General features: G+C 30.6%; 1 protein-coding gene across 1 annotated transcript in view; it reads left to right on the top strand.

Annotated features, from left to right (window-relative positions):
* The window catches only part of LOC113372312 (gamma-aminobutyric acid type B receptor subunit 1), a 303,069-nt gene that overhangs the window by 49,782 nt on the left and 239,415 nt on the right, over positions 1 to 13,872 (top strand). Inside the window, exon 2 of the mRNA XM_026612635.1 lies at positions 13,474 to 13,608. Coding sequence (XP_026468420.1) covers positions 13,474 to 13,608 — 135 coding nt within the window. The remainder of the gene's footprint in view (positions 1 to 13,473; positions 13,609 to 13,872) is intronic.

Raw genomic sequence — 13,872 nt, 5'->3', positions numbered from 1 at the left:
AGAATAATTACTAATAGTCAAAATGAAATTATGTGTGCTTTGCCCTATACTATTAAATTTTGAGCCTTAGAGTATATTTTTATTTTACTTTGATAAAATATTAAAGATAGGAACAAGTACTTAAATGATACTACTCTCTAATTATAAACACAATTGCTGGAACTTCTTGTACTGTATTACTATAAATTTTGTAACTTTCATTATTCGTATTTTATAGATGAAATCTAAGAGCTTTTAAATAGGAAGACGACGTTTATATATGTTTACATGAGAAGTAAATTAACAAAACTTAATCAAGCGGAGTTAGTATGACGGAACTTACAAAATATTTCTATAAATATATAAACTGAATTACAAAGTTAAAATTATTTCAAGAATATAAGTGTATTACAAAATTTTAGCTGGAATTAAAATCAAAATCCGAATTATTTTCCATATTTAGAAGATAGTGAAATTTTGAAATAAAATCAAATTATCCCAAAAACTAATCGTTTCTTCACACTGTCAACACAAACAAAATGCTTTGGATTATTTAAATCAGATGCTTTGTTTTCTAAAATTCTACAATTTTTTGCACACTTAGCTCCGAAACTATAGAACCTGTCTTTTCCAAAAACTATAATTATTGCTTCTCCCTATCAATACGAATTGAATGATTTTTAAATCATTCATATTAGATGGTCTGTTCTTTCGATCTGTCTTTGCCAAAAACTTCTCATTACTTTTCCCTATTAATACAAATTGGAGGTTTTTTGAATCATTCAAATCGGATGCTCTGTTTTCTCACAAACTTAATTTCTGTTTTCGGGCCGCTTTGCTCCATATTTTTGAAACCACTGGACCTATCTTTGCCAAAGACAAATGAGCACGTCCCGCCAACAGAAGAAATCGAATGTTTTTTAACTTCCCGTGGGGCAAGTTATAGTAATCGCAAAAAAATCAAAAATGAAAATTTTTATATATCTTTACGTTTCAGAGGTTTCTGAGTATTTTGGCATACCTTAGAAAAATGGATGTACGTTTTTTTTTTTTTTTTTTTTTTTTTGTTACAATTTATTTTTGTTAATCAAGACTTTAATGTCTTATTTACAAAATTGATATGAGCAAAAAAAAAAAATACAAAAAAACAAAAAATGCAATACATTGAATACAAAATGAAAAAAGTTAAAATAAAAATTAAATTAAAACAGTAATACAAAAATAATAACATAAATGAACGATGACGTGATGATGTATGCCGCGTACTACGTCAGATCGCGTGCAGACAATGGGCTAGGTGTTTGGTAGATCGGAAGGCCATTTCTTGCTCAATCTTCTTATCGGTCTCTGAATCGCTTGAATTGTAGGATTTGTATGCTGGATTAATTTGTTGTTGAAAGATGAACTTCTAATCTTGATCATTTCGTTGACTGTTGAGATTTTCAAATCCTTATGTAGGCAAAAATTCGAAATATACCAAGGCGCATTAGTAAGGATACGCAGAATTTTATTCTGGCACCTTTGAATGATGTTTATGTTAGATTTGCATGAGCAACCCCATAATTCGATTCCATAAGTCCAAATGGGCACTATGATAGTTTTATACAAAAGTACCTTGTTATCGAGAGAGATTTCAGATTTCCTCCCAAAAAGCCAGTAAAAATCTTTTATTTTCAGTTGGATTTGTTTCTTTTTATATTCGATGTGCGTTCTCCATGTCAATTTCGAATCAATGTGCATGCCTAAATATTTGACAGAATTGCATAGTGGAATTATTGAATTGTTCATGATGATAGGTGGACTGTTGTGATGTTTTAGAGAAACAATTATGTGCTGAGATTTTTCGATATTGATTTTGATATTTCAATCTAAAAACCATTTTTCGAGACTAGATAAATAATTTTGTAACTGACAAGTTGCTGTTCTAATATCGGAATTGCATGAAATAATTGCTATGTCATCGGCGTAAGTGCATATGGTTAGAAGATCATCTGTGGGCATATCGTTTGTGAAAAGAAGATAAAGTACAGGGCTTAGCACACTGCCCTGTGGTACCCCGCATTCTATATTTCTGATGCTCGAAGTCACATCTTTAATTTTGATTCTAAATTTTCTATTAAGCAAATATGAGCTTAAGATATTGAAATAGTTTGGAAAAGTTGTTTTGATTTTATATAGGAGTCCTGAGTGCCAAACCTTATCGAAAGCCTGACTGACATCTAAGAATACGGCTACGCTGTGTTCCTTTCTATTCATGGCTTCAAGAATACGAGACACCGTTCTGTTGCATTGTTGAATTGTAGAGTGATTTTTTCTGAAGCCAAACTGATGGTGAGGAATCCAACTATCATTCGGATGATCTTCTGACAATCTCTGCAACAAAAGTCTCTCTAAAATTTTCGATAATATCGATAAAAGACTGATAGGACGGTATGAACTAGCAGTGTGATGGTTTTTGTTTGGTTTAGCGATCATAATAATTTCTGCAGTCTTCCACGCTGTGGGCCAATAATTGTATTGAAGTATGGCGTTGAAAATATTTGTTATATATAAAATACCTTTTGTAGGCAATTCTTTTAACATCTTTGGAGTAATTTTATCCATACCCGGCGAAGATCTATTTTTTATCCTTTTTATTTCACATAAGACATCATTTGGTGAAAAATGTCCTAACGGTGTAGAATGTATGGGTTGGTTTACGAAATTGTTAATTAAATTATTCTGGGAAATATTTCGAGCGCTAAAAATGCTACTTAGATGATCAGCAAATGCCTCCGCTTTTTCTTCGTTGCTTTTTGCCCACATGAATCCGTTTTGGTTGGTTATTTTGAGGAGGGTTTTGTTGTAGGGGTTTACTTTTGTTTCTGATTGGTTTCCATATGGAATTATCGTACCTATTTAGCTGCAATATATACGACCTGAATGTACAATTCTTCCATTCTTTCATTTTTTTCCTCAGTGTGTTATTGAGATGATTAAGCGATGTCTTATCCGTTGGTAGATGAGAATGTTGCCAGGTACGTCTTGCTCTTCGTTTCTGTGCAATTAGCTTCTTAATCTCTTGCGGAATTATTAGATTATCATTTCTTGAAATAATGTTCGGGGTGATCTGCTTGGTTGTTTCACGTACAATCTCAGAAAAATAATCTATATTATTTTCTATATCAATAACGCTTGTAAGCCTAGATTTTGGAAATAATTTTGAATCAAGTATGGATTTGAATTGAATCCAGTTAGAAAGATTGTTGTGTAGAATATGATTGTTGATAACTGGAGTAGGAAATGTGCTAAACGTCACAAGTATTGGAGAATGATCTGAAGAGAGATCGTAACTAGATTCAACATTGAGATTTGAAAGATCAATACCTTTCACAATAAAAAAATCTAAAAGGTCTGGAACTTTAGTAGGGTCAGAAGGCCAATAAGTTGGACTACAAGTTGAAATAAAGGAGAGGTTATTTTGCCCTATGGCTGCATGAAGAATCTTTCCTTTGGCTGTAGTCAGTCTAGAACCCCAGGCAATATGTTTACAATTAAAGTCACCACCAATGATAAATTTATTACCTAATTGAGAGAAAAATGAAGAAAACTGAGCACAAGAAATTTTGAATCTTGGTGGACAATAAACAGCAGAAACACAAAAATTATATAAATTTGTTTCAACAGAAATTTGAGTTGCTTGTAGAAAATCATCAGAAATATTTGGTAGAACAAAATGCTTTATATTATTTTTGATTAATATAACCGAACCGCCGCGAGCCCTGCCACTTGGGTGATTTGAATTATAAGTAGAGTAGTTATAAATTTTAAAGTAGTTTTTTTCAGTGAAGTGAGTTTCTGAGATTAATAAGATATCTATTAAGTTTAACTTTAAAAAACATTCTACTTCATTTTTGTGAGGTATTAAACCGTTGGCATTCCATTCAGCAATTTTAATTATTTTTGCCATTGCTTTTGTTGTTGACTAACGTGGATAACATATTTATTATTATGGTGTTCTGTTGCAAAAGCTGATTGAAGATAAATGGATGTACGTGTGTGCGTGTGTGTGTGCGTGTGTGTGTGTGTGTGTTCGGATACAAATTTTCGTCGACGATTTCGGGAACACGGAACAACCGATTTGAATAATTCAAAGAACATTCGATTCTTAAGGAGACGTGCTGATTAGTTTTTGGCGAAGGCAGGTCTATCCATTCCAAAGATACGGGGCAAAAAGTGCCAAAAACGGTAACTCAGTTTTTAAGAGAACGGAGCGTCCGATTTTAATTATTCAAAAAACATTTTACTGTATTTTACTGTATTGACAAGATGAAGAATTGATCAAATTTTCATGAAGGCAGGTCGAGCGGTTTCGGAGAACTAATGAAAAAAGTAAAAAAAATGCCACTTGGCGGTCAAAAATGATCTTTTAGAAAAAGATATTTTATAGAGATTTTAACAATAAGTATAATTTTTTTTTTATATTTCTATGGGTTCCGTACCAATGGTCATCTGTTAGACGGCGGCGCATCGCATACGCGCTTTGACATTTCGTCTCTATGCAGTTCAAGCAGTACGATTGCTTTGAAAAAAAGTTCAGAATTTCCAAAATATGACAAAACGAAGATAACATTTTATTTCTCAAAAAAAATTTTTGTCTTCAAAAAAAAATTATTTTTTTTTAAAAAAAGTAATTTTATGTCAAATTTATAGTTTCTCAAAAATCTAATTTTTTCGAAGTAAAATTTTTTCAAAAATGTTAATCGTTTTTAAAAAAAATAATAATTTTTGGTACGTAAAGTTCCAGCAATTTGTCTTAAGGCACGATGCCATGCGCCCCACTAGTTAACTATTCAAATCAGTTTATCCGTGCGTCCAAAAATGTGGACAAAAAATTGTATCCATACATACACATCAATTTTTTCTAATGCATGCTAAATTTCTTTGAAACGTAATGAAATGTACAAATTTTCATTATCGATTTTTGGGCGATTGCTATAACTTACACTCTCCGGGAAGTTAAAAAAGATGCTAATTGATAATTCGGTCATGTACCCGATACACCTGTGTATTGGAAAATCTTAATGACTGAAGGCATTCAAACGATATGCAAATTCCACCCTGTTTCGCTTGTACTTCTGAACGTCTTAGACAATAGTTTACCCTATATTTTCCCAATATCTCCTGTAATGCCTCATGTGCATTCTATGAGCGAGGTGGGATTTAGTGGAAAGACTGAACATAGGAGAAGCATTTTCACACAAGACTTAACTAATCGCTTACTCAAACAGAACATACGCAACTACTGGATCGATATCTGGAATTTAATGCAAGTCTTTCTACTGCATCATGTGCTTTGATTGTGAAGGAAAGATAAAACAAGTTGGCCAGTTCGTAAAGTTCTCGTAAAATGAAGGTTTTTGTTTTCTTTGAGGAATAATGTAATCAATTCGTTTTCTGATAGGTATCATGAATAACATGTCATTTTTTTTTTTAAAAAAGAAAGTGAAGTAAAACTTTTTTGCTATTGTACGAGATGGCAATTATGTTAAAAATAATTAAATAATCGTATAACAATTTTAAATAATGTTCATCAGTAATATGGTAACAATCGTGATGCACACATTTTTAATGTAAAGTTTATATTTCATTACAAATATATCCATAATATATCTGAAAAGCTCAATAAGGTGCTTGAGGGTCAGGAAAATTTGAAATTCACTGCACTATCTTTTTAACTTCCCGAAGGAGAAGTTTATGTTTTCATAAAAAAATTCGATTTGCTAATTTTATGTTTTCTCGACGTTTCAAACCATTCTGAATCGAATGAGACCAAATTGGGAAAAAGTATGTGTGTGTGTGTGTACAGATTTTTTGCCGTAAATCGACGTTTTCTCCAAAACGGATGGACCGATTTCAAAAATTTAAAAGCCATTCAATGTATCTCGGTGAGGACTATCGTTTCTGAGTTTTTTAAACGACGCCTCGTTTAGCTTTAAAAATTCGTCAAAGTTTGCAAATATTGGTATCGTCTTTTTGCCATTTGTCAAAATTAGACCTTTCATCGACGTTTGCTCAAAAACGCCTGCACCGATTTCAGAAATTTAAAAGCCATTTGATGTAACACAGTGAGGACTATCGTTTGTCAGCGATCTGCCAAGCCGTTTCTTTGTAATTTGGAATAAAGTGTTAAACTTTTCGTCCATATTTAACCTCATACTACCGAATCGATTTTAAAAAATCGAAAACTGTTCGTAAGATATTAGTTGGGGTTGATACTGATTAGTTTTAGGTGAAAATCTACCGAGCCGTTTTCTTGTAATTAACTGTTGAAAAAAAAATTTAAGACGATTTTTATGGAATTTTTTTGGCGATATATATCATGATCTTATAAAACTTACTGAAATATTACGGTCTTACGACAAGTAATTTAATTTAAAAAATTCATCAAAGTTTGAGAAAATGAGTAGTTTGTTTGACGTTTGTTAAAATTAAAATTAGACGACTTACTTGGTATAACGATAGAGTACTTGATTTTAATGAACATACTAAACAATTAAAGTCTGCGAAAACTGGTTCAAATATAAAAATTGTTAATTTTTGAAAATTTGCTTTTAGAAAATACTCCGAGTCAAAATACGTTAAGTGTTCGTTCGTTTTCAATTATGTGTAATAAATCCACTCGGAATACTTTCAATCACTCATAAATTAATTTATATTTTATTGATTAAGTCAATTATCTACACATAAAGAAAAGTATTAGCTGTACCCGATTACGCTTTGCCGTATTAAACATATTTATGTGTTCTATTTATAAATAAATTTTATTTATAAATAAAATAATGAACAAAGAACGATTAGTTTGCATTTGGATATTAATATAAAAAATTACGCACGTATTTTTTGTGATTGATATTTTGATTGAACCATGAAAAATTTTCGTGGGTAAGTTATTGTAAAAATCGAAATTGAAAATTTTTACATTTCTTCACGTTTTGAAAGTTTTTGAACATTTTGCCATACCTCAGAAAAAATGGATGTGTGTGTGTGTGTATGCAGGTATGGATACAATTTTTTGTCCACGTATTCGGGAGCACTGGTCAACTGACTTTGAATGGTTCAAAAAACATTCGATTCCTATTGATAAAGAGATGTGCTGATTAGTTTTTGGTAGCGGCAGGTCCAGCCGTTTCGGAAAAACGAAGCAAAGAGTGCAGAGAATAGAAATCGAGTTTTTTAGAGATCGGAGCATTCAGTTTGAATGATCCAAAAAACATTCAATGCGTAATGACGGGGAGAAGTGGTAATTAGTTTTTGGCAAAGGCAGGCTAGCGGTTTTGGAGATACAGAGCTAAATGAGCAAAAATGGTAGTTTTTGAGTAAATTAAGCGTCCGATTTGAATGATTCAATGAACTTTCTGCTTGTTTTAACAAAATAATTGCTTTTGGGAATTTTTTTTTGTATATCAAAAATAATTCAGATTTTAATCGTAATTCTGACTTAAGTTCTAATATACTTTCAACAAATATTTTCAACTTTGTAATTCAGTTTATATAATTCTTATAAATATTAGACAATGTTGCAGTCTTTATGATAATCCATTTAATATTTCTCGAACATTTCGTTACGGTACGGAAAGTTCCAGCAATTTGCCTAAAGGAACGATGCCATACACACCACTAGTTTTTATTTAAAATGTTTATTTTAGTTTTGTTGAAGGTTGTTCGTCTCCACCGGATTCATGTAATTCTATTTTTCTTTTTACATTATGTTGAAATGATAGATAAAACTTATCTTGCCAACTAATTTAACGAAGAGCACATGAACAAGAAAATTTCGCTGATGCTTCTGATGCAGCTCAATCTTCAATTAACTGGTGCTAGTTTTTAACGATTTTTTTATTTTTTGTTTAATTTTTAATTATATGTTTAACACAGCAACGCATGGTCGGCTAGAACCAGTTTATATATAAGTAAAATGGTTTGAATTAGAAATTAGCATATTTATACTAGTGAACACATGTGTTCAAACTATAACTTTTTTATTATACGTTTTGTGAGAACTTACGAAACAGTTTAGTATAGTCGACATCGGAAAATATTGTTAAAACTTATTTCACCAAACAGAGGGAAAACTTTTTCATTTGTTTTTAGAGTTCCGTAAACATTCTGCCAATGGTGTCGCAATAACTGAACGGTCCTTTATAGTAAGAAATCCTTGTTGTGTAACAAGCTCATTCGACTTGTTATTTCTTCTTGTTTTCGTTCTCGAGTATTTTCATTAAAACACTCGATCAGCGCTTTTGTAATAACGTTTTACCTTCTCTCCTATTAATGTCTGTTATTTCATTATTCAGCAAGATCCTGAATAGATTCATAAAATACACAATTACGACTTTCCAAACATGAGTATGTTTTAAATCAAGGGCTTGAAGTTCTAAATTGCGTTTACAACAAAGATTTGGCTGTGGTTGCTCTGTAAGGAGTGAATGGAGCAACATTTTCTACATTTTAATGATTATTTTTTTCTTTCAATTTCATAATAAATGAGAAAGGGCGGGGCACAAAAATACAATTTGACTTTGAGCAATTATATTACCAACCAAACCAATTATATCACAACAAATGACACATATCAAACAAACAACTATCTTGCTATGTTCAGTAAAACTCTCAGCTAAATCTTTATTGTATGAATGTTTTTTCCTATCTTTCAAAAATTTATCATCTAGTCTTTTTCACCCCATAAGTGGGCTACATTATTCAACCAACGCAAAATATAAGTTTTATGGGTACATTTTTCACAGAGATAAAATACTGTTTAGCTAGAATTAAAATTGAAATCCAAATCATTTTCGAAATTCGAAAATATTTTTTTAAATATTGAAATTTAAATTTTGAAAAAAAGGATTTTTCTATCCGCAAATGCAATATCGTATCGTCAAAAGAAGTAGAAAGTTTTTTAAATCAGTCCAATCAGATGTTTCATTTTTTCAAAATGAATGAATGAATTTACGTATCTCGAAAACGCCTGTATCTGCCTTTGCTAAAATCTAATCATTACTTCTCCCTATTATTACGAATTAAATGCTTTTAGAATAATTCAAATCGGATGCTCCGTGGTCTCAAGAACTTGATTTTTATTTTCTGCTCCATACCTATGAAACGCCTGGACCTGTGTTTGCCCCAAAACTAGTCGGCACGTCACCTATTAAAGGAATCGAATGTTTTTTGAATTCTCTAAATCGGTCCGTGCGCCAGAAAACGTAGTAGCAATGGGTCCATACATACCCACACACACACATACATACATCATTTTTTTTTCTAAGTTTTGTCAAAATATTCAGAAACCTCTGAAACGTAAAAATATGCAAACATTTTTATTTTCGATTTTTTGACTGTTACAATAACTTACCCCACGGGAAGTTAATTTACAATAAATTGTCTATAATTTGTCAATACAATCAAACTGAAACTTTTATACAGTTCTTATAGAAAACATGGTATAATCCAATCCAAGTATTTTTTAGTTATTCGATTTATTGATTATGTTTCAAGTTCTTTAGATTCTTTCTGGATTCTGCATTTTGTGTATAATTGTAAATAATACTACTGAGCTTATAAAAAAATTTCAAATTTTTGCGAGGAGAGATAGAAAATGAATTAAGTATTTTTTCTTTGACCTGCTTTTTGAAAAGTTTCAAGTTACATTCGATGAATTAAAGGAAATTTAATAAAAAGTATATATGTAAAGCAGGACGGAGCACAAAGGTCCAATTTGACTTTGAGAAAATTTGAATTATATTTTAAAAACCAAACCATTATACCACAACAAATAACACATTTCAAACGAACAATTATCTGAAATGTGCTTTTTTGATGTCATTCAAAAAATTATCTTTTAATTTTAAACGTATTTTACAAAATAAAAACATTTTTAACTAATACTAAAAAACTACCAACGGAAAAAAATAGTTTTATTATAGATTTTCAAAGATTACCGTTTATTTCCCAATAGCAAAGTCATAAGAATCAAGGTTATAGCTGGCTATACATCTTTTTCCCTCTACTTTCAAATATTGTTTTTAAACAATGCTTAACTTTACTGGTTTCTGACACATCGGTGGTGGACCTTTTTAACCCCGGATCTTTATATATTACTATCTATTCTTCGATAAATTACGGGAAATTATAACTGGGAAAATGTTATTCGACAAAATGTTCCTTTGATCGACATCGAATTTAGGTTATGAATTGAAATAACATAAATAAAAAATAATATATAACCTAGAAAATGGTTTATAAATGCCAATGAGTATATAAATATACAAATGAGATCTTTCAGAGCACCGTGTTTGTGAAAAATATAATTTGCAAAAAAGAGTGCTACAACGCCAAAAAATGCATTTTCATATTAACATTTCAAAAAAGTAGATATTTAAAATGCCAAATCGGTTTAGCCGTTTTCGAGTTTTAGCGGATCATTTTATCGAGAGCTCTATTTTTATATATAAGAAGCTAGGGTAGAGGTTGGTTAAACCTGCGGGTAAAATGGTCCGCCACCAATTAACTCAAAAACCACATATCGCATTAAAGCGACTTTTTATCACAAGATGCATTGCTATATTGTCAATTTTCTAAAAAAAGTATTTTTAGTAGTATTTTCAGTTCTGCGCTCAACAGTTTTTTTTATATAATCTCTAGAATAGCATTCATGTATTTAAAGTAAAAGGAACCACGTAAATCTTTACACTGGCAAGGTGCAAACAATAAGAAAATAGTAAATGATTTTTTTTTAAACAAGTTCAAGACAATAATTTTACAAGAAATACTTTAAGTTAACAGGTATTACAACTCTGACGATGAATTAACCTGACGACGTTCTATACGAAAGATGTATGCAGTGTGATCTTTATAAAAAATAAAAGAAGTAGATGATATGAACTATATGGTTCATATGTTTTATTGGGGTTTTATTATACTTCATTGTACATATAGTATTCAAATCCTTATACATTAAAAGTATTTTTTTTGATTCTCTAGGAATTGTTTAGAATATACTTTACTAGCAAAATAACGTTTTCCGGGTCAGCTAGTATATATATATATATATAAATATATATATATATATATATATGTTACGGTAAATGTGCATATTTCAGTGAATGTACACATTCACCGGTGAATGTGCACATTTACCGGCTCAATTGGCGAATGTGAGTTCTACTCAGGCTCGTACGCACGTGCGGGTGAAATAATAATTCATTTATTTATATTTATATTTATATTTATATTTTTATCATTTATTTTAGTCATATGCATATTAATATCCATTATTTATTGTTCACTAGTAACTATTAACGGTAAACTATTATTTATTTTATTAATAACTATTAACTATTTAACCATTAACTATTACCTATTTAACTATTCTTAATTCAGTATTTACTAATATTTATTCACTATTTGCTATTATCTACTAACTATATACTATTAACTATGCAGTTATCACTATTTACTATTCACTATTTTACTCTTCAAATATATACTATTAACTATTAACTATTCACTATTCACTATTTACTATTAACTATTCAGTTATCACTATTCCCTATATACTACTAATTATTCAGTTATCACTATTCACTATTCAACTATTTACCTGTTAACTATTAACTTTTCACTATTTACTATTTAACTATCCACAACTCAACTAATCTTAATTCACTATTTACTAATAACTATTCATTTATTGTTATTCACTATTCAACTACTAACTATTTAACTATTCAGTTATCACTATTCACTATTTAACTAACAATTAACTATTAACTATTTACTATTTAATATTAATTATTCACTTTCCACTATAACTACTTAACTATTAACTGATTAACTATTTAGTGCACATGCGCCAAATACGCAAGATGTTCATGAGACCGCTCCAAGTACGCACGTACACCATTCATATAATTTGTTTGTTTGAGAACTCCACATTCAACTAGCGTTTTGGGGAATGTGCACATTCAGCGGTGAATGTGCACATTTTCCGTAACATATATATATATATATATATATATATATATATATACAGTGCTGGATTTACAGTAGGGGCAATCGGGGCTACTGCCCAGGGCGGCAAATTTTTGGGGGCGGCAAAATTTGGATAGTGAAAAAAAAATTCTATACAATATAATCAACTTTTTTTTAACAACATTTTTTATTTCAAGAAAAATAATTAACAAAACATAATACGATTGCAATGCAAAATTTGGGTTGAAATAACCGATTATTAAAATTTATTATTTTGCCTTGCCTCCCTCTCCGAACGTAAATTATCAAATTGGTTAATAGGTCATTATCAAATTTGTCAATTTGGCTAATATAAAGATCCGTAAACAAGCTGAAAGTTTAAGAAAAAAATTTTCTTCAGTTCTCGAGCCTTCTTAAAATGACGAATTTCTGCACTTCCAAGCTTATAGCGTTCAAAACAAATGTAAACTAGTAACGCATGGCATTGTGCCTTAAGACAAATTATTGAAACGTCCCGTACTGAAAATTACATTTTATAAAGAGTTTTAAAATTGAAAAAAATTGATAATGAAAAAAATTGACTTTTAAAACACATTTTTTGTATTTTTAAATTTTTTGAATATTATGAACTTTTTGCAAAGCAATCGCGCTGCGTAGCTGTTTCAGAGAAGAAATATCAAATCTCGTGCCAAAAACCAATCAGCACGTCTCCCCATTAATATAAATCTAATATTTTTTAATTATTCAAGTGAACACGGATCAACCGGTTTAAATGATTCAATTTCTATTGTTAAGGAGACGTGCTGATTAGTTATTGGCCAAGGCAGGTCCAACTACTTTGAAAATACGGGCCAAAATGGCAAAAATGATAATTTAGTTGTTGAGAAAAAAAAGCATCCAATTTCATTAAAAAAATTTATAGAATAAATAACTGCTTAAACTTGTGGGAGGCAGGTTTAGCGGTTTCGATGATCCAATAAAAAAATTTGAAAAAGAAACATTTGGTGGAGAAAAGTGATCATAAGACATATGCATATCAAATTATCAGATATTTTAAAAATATTTTAATAAAAAGTATAAATTTTGTTTATATTTATATGGGTTATATCCTATATTTTGTCCCTACGCAGCTGAATCAGCGCGATTGCTTTAAAAAAAGTTCGAAAGTTCGTAAAATTTCAGGGATGGGGCGGCATTTTTGTCAATGCCCCGGGGCGCCAAATTTCTAAATCGGGCTCTGTATATATATATATATATATATATATATATATATATATATATATATTAATTTATTCATACTCATATAATTAAGGGCATAAATATATCTATCTTTTCCGCTTTATCCAGTCCTTCATAGCGAAGAATAGTAAACTTGTTTCGCCTAATTGTGGGATATAAATCAATTCTGATTAGTGTATATGTTATCTCATGTTTCGGGTTGGAACTAAACACACTATAATATGGTTTCTGTATTGTTTTCAGTGCGAACCCGGTCTGGGGGCAAGCGTCATGTATAATCTGTTATACAACAAGCCCAACAAACTTATGCTGCTCGCCGGCTGCAGCACTGTTTGCACGACCGTCGCGGAAGCCGCCAAAATGTGGAATCTGGTGGTGGTGAGTTATGGAATACAATTTTAACTTATTGCTTTTAGATTTAATTGCAAAACAACATGCTCTGTGCCAAGGTGAATCTAGGTTTATTCAGACTTATGTAGATTTAGGTTAATGCAGAATAGATTTAAACTTTGCCATGGCAATGGCTTTGTGAACTTACAGACACTAGATAATATTAGGTCGTCAAAGGGTAAGTTAATAAGAACTAAAGGTTAAAAACTATTCAACTCTTTTAAATTTTGTTATTATTTAGGTTTTGATCTT

Source organism: Ctenocephalides felis, unplaced genomic scaffold, assembly GCF_003426905.1.
Source record: "Ctenocephalides felis isolate EL2017-DRISC unplaced genomic scaffold, ASM342690v1 CF-g0.4_SCAFFOLD_01604, whole genome shotgun sequence".
Classification (NCBI taxonomy): Eukaryota; Metazoa; Arthropoda; class Insecta; order Siphonaptera; family Pulicidae; genus Ctenocephalides; species Ctenocephalides felis.
Note: the sequence above shows the minus strand (reverse complement) of the source record. Positions and strands in the feature narration are given on the sequence as shown.